At 41.1% G+C, this 15175-nt stretch overlaps 1 protein-coding gene across 2 annotated transcripts in view; it reads left to right on the forward strand.

Annotated features, from left to right (window-relative positions):
• The window catches only part of MED14 (mediator complex subunit 14), a 73059-nt gene that overhangs the window by 49039 nt on the left and 8845 nt on the right, over nt 1-15175 (forward strand). The window contains exons 18-26 of one of the 2 annotated variants that reach the window (XM_027608711.2): nt 51-197; nt 859-950; nt 1903-2055; nt 2370-2639; nt 5970-6110; nt 7663-7774; nt 10334-10465; nt 12525-12707; nt 13657-13892. In XM_027608711.2, the coding sequence (XP_027464512.1) occupies nt 51-197; nt 859-950; nt 1903-2055; nt 2370-2639; nt 5970-6110; nt 7663-7774; nt 10334-10465; nt 12525-12707; nt 13657-13892 (1466 nt within the window). The remainder of the gene's footprint in view (nt 1-50; nt 198-858; nt 951-1902; nt 2056-2369; nt 2640-5969; nt 6111-7662; nt 7775-10333; nt 10466-12524; nt 12708-13656; nt 13893-15175) is intronic. The other variant, XM_027608712.2, reaches the window with a different exon arrangement.

Raw genomic sequence — 15175 nt, forward strand, 5'->3', positions numbered from 1 at the left:
GTTTTCTTTTTAGTATTCACAGCTATTAATCCTCTTTTTTAATCCTGTAGGGCCATCGCGACATGTTTATCTGACATATGAAAACCTGTTGTCTGAACCCGTTGGTGGTAGAAAAGTGGTTGAAATGTTCCTTAATGACTGGAATAGCATTGCACGATTATATGAGTGTGTGTTGGAATTTGCACGTTCTCTACCAGGTACATGGGATAATCTTCCTTTTGGGGGGTACCCCTCTTTTCTAAACTGAAGAAGTAAAACATTGTAAAAAAAATTTTTTTTCAAAAGAATATCTAATGAAAAATAAGTTTGCCTTCTACCTCAGGCTTTTGCCCAGAGACAACCACTGTTAAGTTTCTTATGTATACAGGAGTTTTTTACTCCGAGCTCTACCATATTATAATAACAGGGAGTATTTATTGAGAGTCTGCTATGCGCCATACAGTGTAACAATTTGCTTGTGTTAACCCATTTAATCCTCACAGTCACCCTGTGAAGTAGTTGACTTATTCCTCATTTCAAAAATGAAGAAAACAAGTCGCAGAGACTGCAGAACTTGCTGAAGGTCGCACAGCTAGTAAAGAAAGGGTAGAGCTGGAATTGGAACCGCCCCACTGCTGTGCTGTACGGCTTCAGTACTCCGCCCCTGCCCTGGACCCCTTCTGTAGAAATGGACATGGAAGCCCACTGTCTATGCCATCGCTTTCCTTTTTTTATTTTTAATTTTTTTAACAAAATTACGTATCTAGAGATCTTTCCAGCTAGGCATATGATACTGCCCAGATGCCCTCTTCTCCAAATATGTGTTTTAAAGTTTTGCATGTATCATCTTAATCTCCTTTTTGCTTCCTTTCTCTTTAGACATACCTGCTCATCTAAATATTTTCTCAGAAGTCCGTGTTTATAATTACCGAAAACTTATCTTGTGTTATGGAACCACCAAGGGAAGCTCAGTAAGTCTATGAACTAATTAAAACTGAAATTCCTCTCATAAATCCTTTAAAAATGAAGAATTTGGAAGTTATGAAAACTGCCTTGAACTAATTGAGGACTCAAGTAAAAATTAGGGTTAAAATGGTAAATTTTAAATACTTTGATGATATATAGTAGACTAGTATACTAGAATGCTTAACTCTTTAAAATTGAAAGCGAAAATTATGCCTTCTTTGATGGGGTATATAATCTTGATGAGTTTTGGACCAGGTAATGTACTTTTGGTGTTTGTATTTTTTTTTTCTTTACCGATTTCAAATCTGGTTAGCAACATGATTACTATAATGAAGATTATGAATGGTTTTGAACAATACTGTACGTTTATGCTTTTGGTCATGTGATTATTAACATTGTTTGATCCTGTCCCAGTCTTGAAGGCATTCCCCGTAATCTCTGTTTCCTCATTTTCTTCCCACTCCATATGTAAAGTCCTAGACATTTAGTATAAAAATTCAGCCAGCTGGCTTCTTTCTGGACTCTTCCACGTCAAGTAATATCAGAAATTGAGTGTTTAAAATCTATAAACTGAAAGCATCTGTGTTAGAAGTGGCTTCCTTTCCCTTTATGACAATGCTCATATAGAGGATGACTTTTCTTCAGTCCTAGATAAAAATGAAAAATAAGAAACACCAATGATCATTTTCAAATAAAGTTTAATCCAGATTTTTTCTTTAGCACCTTCTCTTTCTGTTTTATTTGGTGGAAGTGGGCTAATACACACCTACTTCGCGAATGTACTGGGCCATAGTAACAGCACTTCTGGAGTTTATAGAGTCCAGTCTTCTGACTGGCTTTCCAAAAAGACCTCATGTTGATCTTTGGCATTTTGCCTTACTGTTTAAACATTGTTTTTTCTTCTACTTGAATCTGTTACTTTCTCAGTTTCTGAAACATGTAATCTCTTTGATTTAGATTAGCATCCAGTGGAATTCCATACATCAAAAATTTCACATTTCTTTGGGCACTGTTGGCCCAAACTCAGGTTGCAGTAACTGTCACAATACCATTCTCCATCAGCTTCAGGAAATGTTCAACAAAACACCAAATGTGGTTCAGTTATTACAGGTAATTAAGTTTATTTTCTGTGTAAAAATATGACTCCATCAGTGTTAGTGTCTCATGTAAAATTAAAAATCATGTGGGCTTGTCTTCAGTGACAAGGGTGCATGTTTTGTGTTTTATGTCTCGCAGTCTTCTTGGAGAATTTTCTTTGATTCAAAGTGGATGCAGTGATGTAGTTTGCATTCTCTTCAAGGGAAAGGTACATGGAATATGCCAGGAAGACCTTGGCTCATTTATGACTGTTAGACATGGAAGATTCTGAGACTTCAGCATTTGTACGGAAACTGGCTGGCTCTCACTGTGTGTGTTCCTTTTAGGTACTCTTTGATACTCAGGCTCCGTTAAATGCCATCAACAAACTCCCCACTGTGCCGATGTTGGGCTTGACCCAGAGGACCAACACTGCTTACCAGTGCTTCTCCATCCTGCCGCAGTCGTCCACCCACATCAGACTGGCCTTTAGGAACATGTACTGCATCGACATTTACTGCCGGAGCCGAGGCGTAGTGGCGATTCGGGATGGTGCCTATAGTCTTTTTGATAATAGCAAGTTAGTGGAAGGTTTTTATCCTGCACCCGGACTAAAGGTAACCAACTTTAGTATTCTAGCATAAATAAACATAAATGTCTCTAAAACAGTTCCTTTAAAAGGGGGAAATAATGGGGAAAAGCAACAAATTTCTGTTTAATAAGCAGCTGTGTTAGTTTATCACCTCCGCAGCGTCCTTCCAAAGGAACAGGAAGTTCTTATAAAGCGCTGTGCCTATGTGTATGAGATGATAAAATCTCCTTTCCTTGTAATGCATATGGTGAATGATACCGAAGAGAGTCCTGTTTACTAGTTGGAACTTTAAGGAACTTCAACAATGTCTTTCTCATCGATTATTGAGAAAGTTTGATTCATCAGTTCAGCCATGAAGTTTTTTTAAAATGTAGGGTCCTGGGCCACAATCCCTGCAGATTCTTGTATAATAGCTCAATTGTATGTGCTTATAGTTTAGAGTCAAATAGTTCCAAAGGCTTGTTTTGAAAATTAGTTGCTTGCAACCCAGTCTTGCCCTTTTCCTGCTCTGTTTTCAACTCTTAGGTGGTGATTCTCTTGGTATTTACATCTTTATCTCTAAATAACATGCTTACATTGCTGTTTGTGGACTTCTTAGTTGAGGGCATTATCTGATCCTCACAATGGAAGATGAGGGTTTAATTCTTTTTTAATTCTTATATGCCTCTTCATCCTCCCAGGCTGCTCCCAGTACACCTTTCCTACTATCCTTGCAGTATGGTTAGGCAGCAATTTTGATCAGATGATTTTTCGGTATTCTCATTATTATAAATATGTAAACACTGTACACCAAGCTTACTATAATTATTTTTCCTTTCTTGTTCAACATTTTGTTTTTCTGGGAGTTAATTTACTTTTTTTGCTTAACTTTTTGTATACTTACCACTACCTCAACCTTAAAGTCTCTCCCCTATATATATAAAATCTCCCCTCTGTGCGTTCACATCTCAGAAACCTCACTGGTTTCATCTTGAAGAAATCTCTTCTACAACCGTCTGACCTCCAATCTGGAATGGCAGTGCCCCATGCCCTTTGTGTTGTGTTGATTTAGGAATCTGTAGAAGGATGGGAAGAGGGAGAGTCCTTGGCTTCTCTCTCGCGTGGCATGCCCTGTGGTGTGGACTGCAGGTCTTTTTCTTGGTTTACTCCATTGTTTCGGTAGCATACCTCTATGTAGTTTCCTGGGAGAAGGTATGTGGGAGATTATTTTGAGACTTTTGTGTGCCTAAAACCATCTTTAGTTTACCTCATCTAATTGAGAGAATGGCTAGGTGTAGAATTCAAGATTACAGTCGTTTTCTGTAAGAGTTTTGAAGACATTGCTCCATTGTCTTCTAACTTCCACTGTGACCGTTGAGTTGTTTAATCTCATTCTAGTTCTTGAACCTTATGTAACTAAGTAGGTTCGTAGGTTCTTTCACGCTGGAAACTACATCCTTTGGCTCTGGGAATTGCCTTGTGTTATTTCTTGATTCTTTGTTTTCTCTCTCAGCTCTTTCTGGTACCACTACTATTCTGAGGCATGGTATCCTGGACTTATTCTCTGATTTTCTTATCTTTTCTGTTTTTATCTCTTTGTATCTGGGAGATTTCCTCATTTTTTTCCTTTCAGTCTTTGTATTTTTGATAATTTTTTTTGCCATCTTTAAAAACATTTCCAGGAGCTCTCTTTTGTTTCTAAGTGTTCATTTTATGACATCTTTGTTGTATATGGCTGTCTTATCTTCTCTTACCCCTTTTCTTCCTACATAATCTCCATTTCATGCACCTTGCTTTTTTTTTTGTTTTGATCTCTTTCATGTTAGTGATTCTTAACTCGCAGCTCTTACTAGAAGGTGAGACTTGCTGACTGTGGTCTTCATTGCAGGATGATCTGCTCGGGCCATTTCTTTGGGTAACTCCCAGCGTCAGTAGATTTAGGTCTTTTTGTTGGGCTGGTAAAGTACCAAGAGAGGAGTATTCAAGTCTCTGCATAGATGGTGTGCATCTGGCCCCCAATTTTTGGCAAATCAAATAAGAGAAGGAAACTACTATTTTCAACATTCAGTATGTAAACTTTAATCTTCTTCTTTTTTTTTTTTTTAAAGTAATCTCTGCACCCAACGTGGGGCTCGAGCTCACAACCCCGAGATCAAGAGTCGCATGCTCTTCTGACTGAACCAGCCAGGTGCCCCATAATCTTCATTTTTAATACGGCATTCCTCTCGATCAATGCTAGAGTCCCCCTAGTCAAAGACCCTCCACCAGAGTGGTAGAAGTCAACCTCACTCAGTGAGAGTGACAGAGGCTCTGGGAGGCTTTCAGTGTCTCTTAAAGAGACTTTTGACCAGTCCTATTTTTAATCCCACTTTCATCCCCACTTCCAGAGGTGTCTAGTGCTGCCAGTTCCTACGTGTCTTGAGGATCTGGACGGAAATAGCTTTGCTTCTTGGCTTTCCCCAGTGCTAGCTTTAGGATACAACTTCCTCACATTGGATAGTTCACTTACCACTCAGCCATCTGCTCCGCAGCCTCCAGAATTCATTGCTATTTTTTTCTTCTCCCATTCTTTCTGTATTTGTAACTTATTGCTTTAAAAAAAATTTTTTAGGAGTTTCAGTGGGGTATTGGGGAAGGATAAAATGTGTGTTGTGAATCCATCATCTTTTATTAGAAATCAGGCAGTGTACTTTTAAAAGCTTTCTAGTGATCCTGGTAAGCTTTTGATCTCTGTTTTTGAGGATGGGGAAGGTGGAGAGTATTAAAAGGAAGAGAATGCTTGAGACACAAACTCTGGTAGCCTTGCTTAATTTTTGATGACCTATCCCATAAAACGAGATTGTCCCACTCTTGGTGGTTTAAGATTTCAGTCATGTAAGATAAAAAGAGGAAAGATGGCTTAGTTTCTGCATTCAGTTTTCCTCTGTCATATTTTCTAGCTTACAAAATGACGACTCTCACCCAATAGGAAATTTCCCAAGTCACTGAAATTACTTAGATGGCCAACATACAACTTTCCTTTTGTTTCCTGCATTTCTGGTTCAGAAGTTAATAAGAAAATACTTTGACCTGGTGTGAGGAGTACCAGGGTGTACTTCTCTCTTCAACTTTGTACTTGCACAATACTTCTTAATGGACAGGATTTTTAACTTAGATTTTGTTTCTGTTGTTGCAGTTAACCAGTTTCCTCAGTTTCCCCCCCTTCAAAGTTATCCATATATCTTCCAGGTTGTCCTCATAATAGTGGCTGTGTACCAAACTTCTATTTTAGAGATGGGTATAGTATATTTGTTTTTCTTAAAATAGTCTAAATGATTAAAAATATCTTACTAAAGTTAAGTAAAATAATCTGAATTCTACCTGTTTCTATCCATAGACATTCCTGAATATGTTTGTTGATAGCAATCAGGATGCTCGAAGAAGGTCTGTAAACGAGGACGATAATCCCCCTTCTCCCATAGGAGGAGATATGATGGATTCTTTAATCTCACAGCTCCAGCCACCACCCCAGCAACAGGTGATGTCTTGCTGAAATTCCAAATGGTATCACGTTCGCGTCACTTAATGGGTTCTTCAGGTGTCTGAGTGTCTTTGTTGAAAGGCAAGGAGGTCCTTGGTGGGCCCAAGGTGTCCGAGAAGTCCATATGAAAAAATAGTGACAGGGAGAGAAGGAGGCTTCTAGTGATGGCAAGTAAACAGTACCAGAAGTAGCATTAACCTCAGACTCGTGCATTTAAAGTGATGTGGGGTGATTAGCCATGTGGATCACGAAAGAGGATGATATCCAAACGGCTGGTAAGCACAGAAAGGGTGTTCAACATCATGTGGCACCACAGAAATACAACTTAAAACCACAATGAGATAATACTCAAAACCCACAAAAAGGGCTTTAAGAAGAAAATTGCTCATTCTTGGCAACATTTGGTATTAGCGGCAGCTGAAACTCATTTACTACTGGAGGGTGCGTAAAACGGTATAACAACCATGCAGTGGTGTTTAGCAGTATTCCAGAGCACTAAATCTGAACATTAGGCATACCTGTGATTTAATAATTCTACTCTTAGGTATATGTACAACAGAACTGCATCCAAAAAACACAAGAATGTTCATAGGAACGTTATTTATGTAAAAAGTGTAAACTAACCCAAGTATCGAGCAACAGAATGAGTGAATAAACTGGGTCTATTCAGTATACAATAGAATACTTTACAGAAATGAAAAAACAAACTACTACATGGTGAATCTCACTGACGTGATGTTGAACAAAAGAAGCCAGACACTCAGAAGTACATTCAGTATTTATATGAAATATGAAAACTGGCAAAATCAAGCTTGAGTGACAGAGATCCGAATAGTGCTTACCTTTGGGGAAGTGATAAAGCCTTGGAAGGTGGCTGAGGGGCACTGGTAGTGTTCTTCAGGGTCTCGATCTCTGTGGTGGTGACATTTCTGAAAATTCATCAGACTGGACATTTTCTAAGATTTGTGTCCTTTACTATATGTGATTTGTACCTCAACTGAAAAACTAGGAAGGATTTCATTGTCCTAGGTTTTTCATTGCTGGAGATGAAGGTAAAGGTGAGGAGAGGTCAGGTTAAACGACTGTATTTCGTTGCCTTTAAAAACTCTGCCAAGTGTAAGATGCACTACTTTTTATGAATTGCCAGTTAAACTGTGCCATGCCAGGAATCGAAAGATACACCTTGACTTCAGAAATACTAAAGGGATGGGGAGAGAATCTTAGAATCCGGGAAATGGGAGAGAAACAATACAGATAAATCAGTGATATGGTAGATAAAATAAGCAAAAAACATCTTGAGGGTTAAAAGCAATGGTATTACAAGGTCAGGAGTGAGTTCTTGCTGTTTTTTAAACATTTTGAAAGTCGGGGAGTCTTTCAAAACTTGTGTATTTTGTACACATACAAAATGTGTATTTTGCACATTTTTGCATCTTGTGTTTCCTGTTGGTAACCAGTGAACTGTGTAAAGGTTAACTCTTCAGCTGTACGTACTATATACTATACGCGCGTGGCCCGTTTGACCAACATGTACTTTTTTTCTTTTCAGCCATTTCCCAAACAGCCGGGATCGTCAGGTGCTTATCCCCTTACTTCACCCCCTACATCTTACCACAGCACAGTTAATCAGTCTCCCTCTATGATGCACACACAGTCTCCAGGTAAGATATTACTTACTCTTTTGTTGTATTCAACTCTGACATCCGGAACATACACGGACACACCCAAGCACCACACATGTAGCCCTTCCTTCAGAGACCACTCCCTTATCTGTGGCTAGGTATGTGCCATTCGTTCCTTATGGCAGGGTTGTGAAAGCTGCGTTCATGACTCGGGAACACGTTGAAAGGTTTGAATTAAGTGGAGGTTTTGTCACCCAGAGCCAGGCTCGTGGCACAGCTCCAAGGAGAGCTGATCACAACACCATCCTGCCCATCACCTGTTTCTGTAGTTTTGGGGGAACCCAGCCACACCCATTCATGCAGTGTCAGGGACTGCTCTCCTGCTAGGACGACCCCTTACAAAACAAGTTTGCCGAGCCCTGGTATATATAAAAGGTGCTCTGCCCCGCAGAGTGGGCCAGTGCAGAGCCTGCTTGTCCAAACAAAATGACTCTGTAGGCAGCCCCATGAAGTGCACTATAAAATTGCTTGAGGATGCCTAATTTTTACTTTTAACGAACAATTTGCTGGTATTGCTTAAGTTCTTGCCCGGGGCCAGATGCTCCATGGCGCTGGGGATGCAGCAGCAAGCCAGATACCAGTCCTGCTCTCAAGCGTATCGTCTAGCAAGGAAAATGGGTATCAGATTCCTTGGGTACATGACCCCTTACCTGCTCAGCAGAGATGGTGGAACCACAGATGAAGATTTGGAAGTTATTGTCATGTCACTGAAGGTCACTGAAGGCTGGGCTGGGTGGGTGAGCTCAGCCCCTGCGGAGTACCAGCAGCTGCTTCCCAGGTGTAGGAGCCTGAGAAGGAGCTGCTTAGGGAGCAAGGAGGAAAACAGGAAATGTGGGCCGAGAACCCAAGGGGCATGTGTCTCTAGGATATGAGTGAGGTTTTATGTAGAAGGAAGTAGAAATACTGATTTTGAAATAATTATAGTAGCAGACAGGTATATAGTGCTTGCTGTGTGCCAAGCCGTGTTCTGAGCACTTTATCCATTTAATCCCCACAGCAAACCCACAGCTGAATATCTAAACATGACACTCAAAGGTTTATCGAGTTGATGAACATACTGCATGTAAGGCACTGCATTAGGTATAGAATGTAGAGAATATGAAATTCTCTTAGATGGTAGTAGAGAATTTGAAACATGTGAATACTGAGGATAGTGATGGTAATGTAGCAAGTGTCTCTGTGTCGCATTTATTCATAGTTTGGGGAGCATGGTTCCCCCTTTCCTGATCCTCAATTGAAACTAGTCCTGTGGCTAAATCCCATCTTTAAGCTCACTGCTCTCCGTTTTTTAATATCTGCCATCTAGACCTCTCCCCTGAACTCGAGTCCTGTGTTTTCCAGATGTCTAGTCGGCATGCCCTTGTTAGATGGGTAGACAATGGCTGAGACTCAACTCCTAACACCTGCCCCCCCCCCCCGCACCCTGCCCCCTGCCACCCCAACTCCGGAAACGGCAGCCCCTTCCTGCCTGCCGCTTGGCCAGAGCTGTTAGAGTCCTGCTGGACTCCTCTTTCTTTCACACCCACTTCAGTCAGTCCCAGATACTGTCCACTCTGTACTGAGAATTTATCCAGACTCTAACCCTCCTCAGCCTCCACCCTCACCCAAGCCATTAACCATCTCTCACTTGGATTATTACTGTTGCCTCTAACTGGTTTCCCTGCCCTTGCCCTATAGTCTGTTTTTTACACAATGGTTAGGGTGATCCTTCCAGAACACAGGCTAGTTTATGACTCCTTCACTCCAAACTTTGCAGTGGTTTCCCATCTCATTCAGGGTAAACCCTAAGTCCTTAGAGTGGCCTCCGAGTCCCCATGTGATCTGGATCCCCACCGCCACCTCTCTCTCCTCATCGCCTCCCACTTCCCCGTGGCTCCCACTGATCCAGCCACACTGGCCCCCTTCCCGTTATTTTTGCTGCCGCCTTTGGGGCCTTTGCATTAGCTCTTCTTTTGGCCTGGAATCTCTTACCCCCTGGGTATCTTCACGCCTTACCCTTCACTTACCCATATGCCCCCTTCTTAGAGCGGTCTTCTGGGGTTGCCTTACAGAAAGAATGGCACCCACCTCTGCCATTACATGATATTGCCCCCTTTCCTTGCCCTGGTTTTCTCCATAGCACTTATCACTACCTGACATACATTTGTTGTCTTTCTCATTCTACTAGAATAGAAACCTCCGCAAGGGCAGGAATTTTTGTCTCTTGTCAACTGCTGCATCCCCAGTGCCTACAGCATTGCTTGGCATGAAATTAACATTCATGCCCACTTGCTGAAAGAGTGAATGAGCGAACACAAAAGTACACTGGATTTTTTTTTTTTTTTTTTAAACTCAGGTCCATATAAGAGCTAGAAGTTGGGCCCCATGGAATTGATCTCTCTCTCTTTTTCAGTAACAAAATCATTTCAGATTTTCTCTGTGCTATTTAAGGGAGCTTTACTACTTATTTAATCTGTAGAGAGAGTCTTAACTTGAGGTTCTTGGCCAGGACATGCTATGTGTCCTGCAAGATCATCTGTAATTATTTTCCTTTATTAGGAAATCTGCATGCTGCCAGCTCCCCCAGTGGGGCTCTGAGGGCCCCTTCACCAGCGTCATTTGTTCCAACTCCTCCCCCATCCTCGCATGGAATCTCAATAGGACCAGGGGCCAGTTTTGCTAGTCCACATGGTGAGTCCATACATGGAAACCGCGATAGCATAAGAATTTGATGTGGAAGTAGTTTTCTGGTAAATAAATTCTTTTCGTATTGCAAAATTAGCACTTTGTTCATTGGGGAACTCGCCAAAGAAAATGAATTTGTCCTCATCCCACCACGCAGAGATCTACCAGTTAGTCCGTCTGCTTTGGACTCTCTCCCCCTCCCCCCTCGCTTCTGCCTTGCTCTTCCCATCACGCACGCCCTGCTCGCCTGCCTGCTCGCCTCTCTGTTGCTCTCCACCTGTCTGCTTGTCTCTCCTCTCAAACACCTCCCCCCACAATTGGGACTGTACCATATGTAGTTTTGAGACTTGAATTTTTTAGCTTTTTAACTCAAAAATTTTATTTTGAATTGGTTCAACTGAAGAATAGAAGAGATAGCCAGGGGAGTGTTTTGATGCCACCAACCACCCAATTCCTCTTCCCAGAGGCATTCAGTCTTGTTAATTTCTTATGTGTCCTTGCAGAGATGTTGTCTGCATACACAAGCAGATGCCTGTAAGTGTTCTCACTCCTTTTACACATACTTCAGTGCCTTACTTTTTTCATCTTTTTTTCCTGAATGCCGTGCCAAATCACAACATAAAGGACTTCCTCAGTTTTTACAGCTGTGTAGCGTCTGTGGTTTTGTGTATTATTAATATTTGTAGGGACATTTCTATCAGTAAAAACTCTACATCGTCATACTAAATGGCTTCATAGTATTCCCTTGTCTTGACATAACATAATTTAACTGCCCTTCTATTATATGTTTAGAATGTTTCCATTTTTTTTGTTTTAACGACTGAAGATGGTATCATCTCTGCTCACATGATTATTCCCTTAGGTAAGTTCCTAGACATGGAATTGCTGTCTCAAAGGGTTTGAGAAATTCTAAAGCTTTCGAAACATATTGCAAATTGCTCACCTGAAAGGCTGTACCAATTTCCTCTAGCATCGAACAAGAATGTCTGTTTTCCTGCGTCATTGCCAACATAGGGTATTACGACTTTCAGAAAACTTGGTCATTTTGATAGGTGAAAAATGGTATCTTTTTGTTTAATGTGCATTTCTTTGATTATTAATGAAGTTAAACCTTTTTTCTCTCATGGGTCTTTGGTATTTCTTATTTTATGCCTGCCTATGTGTTCCTGTGTTTTTTCTTACCAATTTATAAGACTTTTAAGTTAGGATCATTTACTCTCTGATATATGGTAAAAATATTTTCTCAGTATCCTTTGGTTACAGAGGCGTATAAATAATACGTTAAGGGTAACTGCGGAATGACATTTAAATATCAAATTGTTCAGGAAGTTGCTGCTTTCTTTTTTTTTTTTTTTAAGATTTTATTTGTTTGACATAGACACAGTGAGAGAAGGAACACAAGCAGGGCGAGTGGGAGAGGGAGAAGCAGACTTCCCGCAGAGCAGGGAGCCTGATGTAGGGCTCGATCCCAGGACCCTGGGATCATGACTTGAGCTGAAGGCAGACACTTAACGAATTAGCCACCCAGGCGCCCCTGGAAGCTGCTGCTGCTTTCAAAACTTGATTCTTGGTTCATTTCTCAGTCAGTGTAGCCTTTACTAAAGAAAGAAGAGGGAAAATTTCCCTCTCCTCAACCTTGAGTAGAATGAAAAACATAATTTGTCAGGGTTACTTGAAAAATACAAGATTTCTGCCCTGAAATGAGCTTTGAGATTTTTTTGCTTAACATTTTCAAAGACGTTTGCAAATGGGTTTTGAAAATAGTAGGTTGTTGCATAGTGTAAAGTAGATTGTTAATACATTGCACATGTTGAAGCTTGTGTGAAGGTAAATTTTATCCTTTCTCATTCTGTATTTTTCTAATTTTGTATCACGTTAAAAAGTAGGTAAACTATACAAAAGAGACATTCAGATGTGCCATATGAAGAAGCATCATACTTGAGTGAAATAGCGAAAAGAAAAATAAAATGATCGCCTTGTAAAGTGTCGGGCATTTCAGCACTATCAAGTACTTTTCAGTTATTAAAATACAGGTTTTGAAAACTATCTGTTCACTTGTTTACAGGAACCCTGGACCCTAGTTCTCCGTACACTATGGTGTCACCAAGTGGACGAGCCGGGAACTGGCCAGGGTCTCCTCAAGTGTCCGGCCCCTCACCAGCAACACGCATGCCTGGAATGTCACCAGCCAATCCATCACTACATTCTCCAGTTCCAGATGCTTCTCATTCCCCTCGAGCTGGAACAAGTGAGCGTCATCACCATTTTTGTGTTGGTTTTAGTCTAACCTCCAGATGACCTGTTTTTTTTTTCCATCCTCACATTTGAAGTTGTGACCTACTTGTTAAATGGGGATCCTTAAGAACTTAAACTTTAATCCATTTAGTAAATTGGTTAATGATAGTTAATTTGCACAGTTAAAGCAAAATGTAAGAAAGGGAAATGTCTCCTCCAGAAGTCTTGTGAGGTGAGCCCCAGTACCTTTGTTATGTGTACTAACTTAGCTGCAAAACTAGACCTTGAGGGACACCTAAAGTTAACTGACAAAGTTGTACAAATTAACACAGAACAGAATTGTGCACATATGTTAGTTAGCTTTGCCAGGTAACGTTTAATGACTTAGAAGAGCAATCTTATTATTAGCTCACCATTCTATAGGACGGCGATTTGGGCTAAGCCAAGCTGGGTGATTTTTCTAGGCTCTGCTTTGCTCACTCATGTGTCTGTGGTCAGCTCCTGTGTGCGCTGGAGCCTGGCTGGTCTAAAATGGCCCCAGCCGGTGTGGCTTCCTCTGCTCCATGTGGTCTCATACTTGATCACAGGCTTGATCACCTGGTGGCTGGATGGGGTTTCAGGAACATGAGTGAAATCCTAAGTTTGCAGCCGATACCACGTCCCTTCCACTGCATTCTTTAAGTCACAGCAAGTCACAGGGCCAGCCCAGATCCCAGGAAGAGAAATAGACTTGTCCCTCTATAAGGGCTTGCTCCAAAGTCACTTTGTAAGGAACCTAGCTACAGGGAGAAGAACCCTGGCCATTTTGCTAACAGGAAGCTAACATATGCTTGTTATGCCACAAGGAGTAACGAAAACAGTATGGATTGCTTTAGAATATCAAAGATTTATAATAAAAGCAAAACAGGACAGTGGGACCGTGTGTATTTGTGACTGAAATGACATGTTTTCCTTCCCAAAAGGTTCCCAAACTTTGCCAACAAACATGCCTCCACCTCGTAAACTACCTCAGCGCTCCTGGGCAGCCTCCATACCTACCATCCTCACTCACAGTGCCTTGAACATTTTACTGCTGCCCTCTCCAACACCAGGCCTTGTGCCTGGCCTGGCAGGTAGTTATCTTTGTTCTCCGCTTGAGAGATTCCTTGGATCGGTCATCATGAGACGGCACCTTCAAAGAATTATTCAACAAGAAACGGTATGGGTACCTAGTGAACTCCTCAGTGGTGGTTGTTGAAGGCGGGTGCTGATAAGTTGCCCCACAGAACAGCATCTGAACTAAAATGATGTTCCCTCACTTCCTTTAACTAGCTCGCTGGAACTGTGCTTTCAACCCTGCTCTGGCATTAAAAACGGACTCCACTGTTTTCTTTTCCATTCTTAGGTTAACATGTTCCTGCGTTTTATGGTTTGCTGTGCTATGGCTAAGGGGCCCAGAGATAGGTCCCACAGGGTCCCCACAGTGCCATGGGACAAATGCTCCCAGGATCTGCCTTTGCAGAGAGTAGCGTACAAGCAACTATGGGCCTTCTGGAATCCCCTTGCAGGCAGGCTGACTTTGAATCGGATTCTCCATTGAAATAAAATTATTTATGATCACAAGGTTGAAAACTCTTTAAATTCATGAACAACTGAACTGATTTAGAAAAAGTCAGAAAAAGACTTGTGTCCTGTGGTGATACCCTCAGGAGATAGTTCAGAGTTGATAGCCCCAGCTCCAGAGTCCGACTCTGTGGGTTTGTACCCAGACCATGCCACCAGCTAGTACAAGCTTAGGCAAATCCCTTTACCTTTTTGATAATGGTAGATAGTAGTATTTACCTAACTCATAACAATTGTGGGAATTCGAGATACTTCATATAAAGCCCTTAGCATAATGTCTTGGTATTATTCAGTACCTGTTAGTTATTTATAACTCTTGATATATGTATGTGTTAATGAGGTAGAATGGTGAATGTTTGAAATATCTACTCCATGGACGGCACCAAGCTATTTTGCAACCTTTATATTCAGATTTGAAAATAATAGAGGTTTTAACATAAGTTGAATAAATTAGCATTTTATAAAATGATTATTATGAGACCTGTGATCTACCCTCCCTCTGCCACTTACAAGCCATGTAAGTTTTCAGCTCTTTGAACCTCATTTTGTTCATCTGCATAATCAGTATGTTACGATAGAGCGCAGGGGTCGATAACTACTGGCCCTGTGGTGGGGGGTGGGGAGGGCAAGTCCTACGCACCACTTGTTTGTAAATAAAGTTTTACTGGAACGTAGTCACACCCATTAATTTATGTATTGTCGATGGCAGCTTTCAACATCGATGGCATCATTGAGTAGTTGCGACAGAGACCGTGTAGCCTAAAATATTTATTCTCCATTACTTTACAGAAAAATTTACCAACCCCTGGGCCAGTGTAAGGTCCCAATCCAGATCCAACATTTTGTAATGGTACTCTTTATTCTTTTCTTCTACTGTGC

This window comes from Zalophus californianus, chromosome X (assembly GCF_009762305.2).
Source record: "Zalophus californianus isolate mZalCal1 chromosome X, mZalCal1.pri.v2, whole genome shotgun sequence".
Classification (NCBI taxonomy): Eukaryota; Metazoa; Chordata; class Mammalia; order Carnivora; family Otariidae; genus Zalophus; species Zalophus californianus.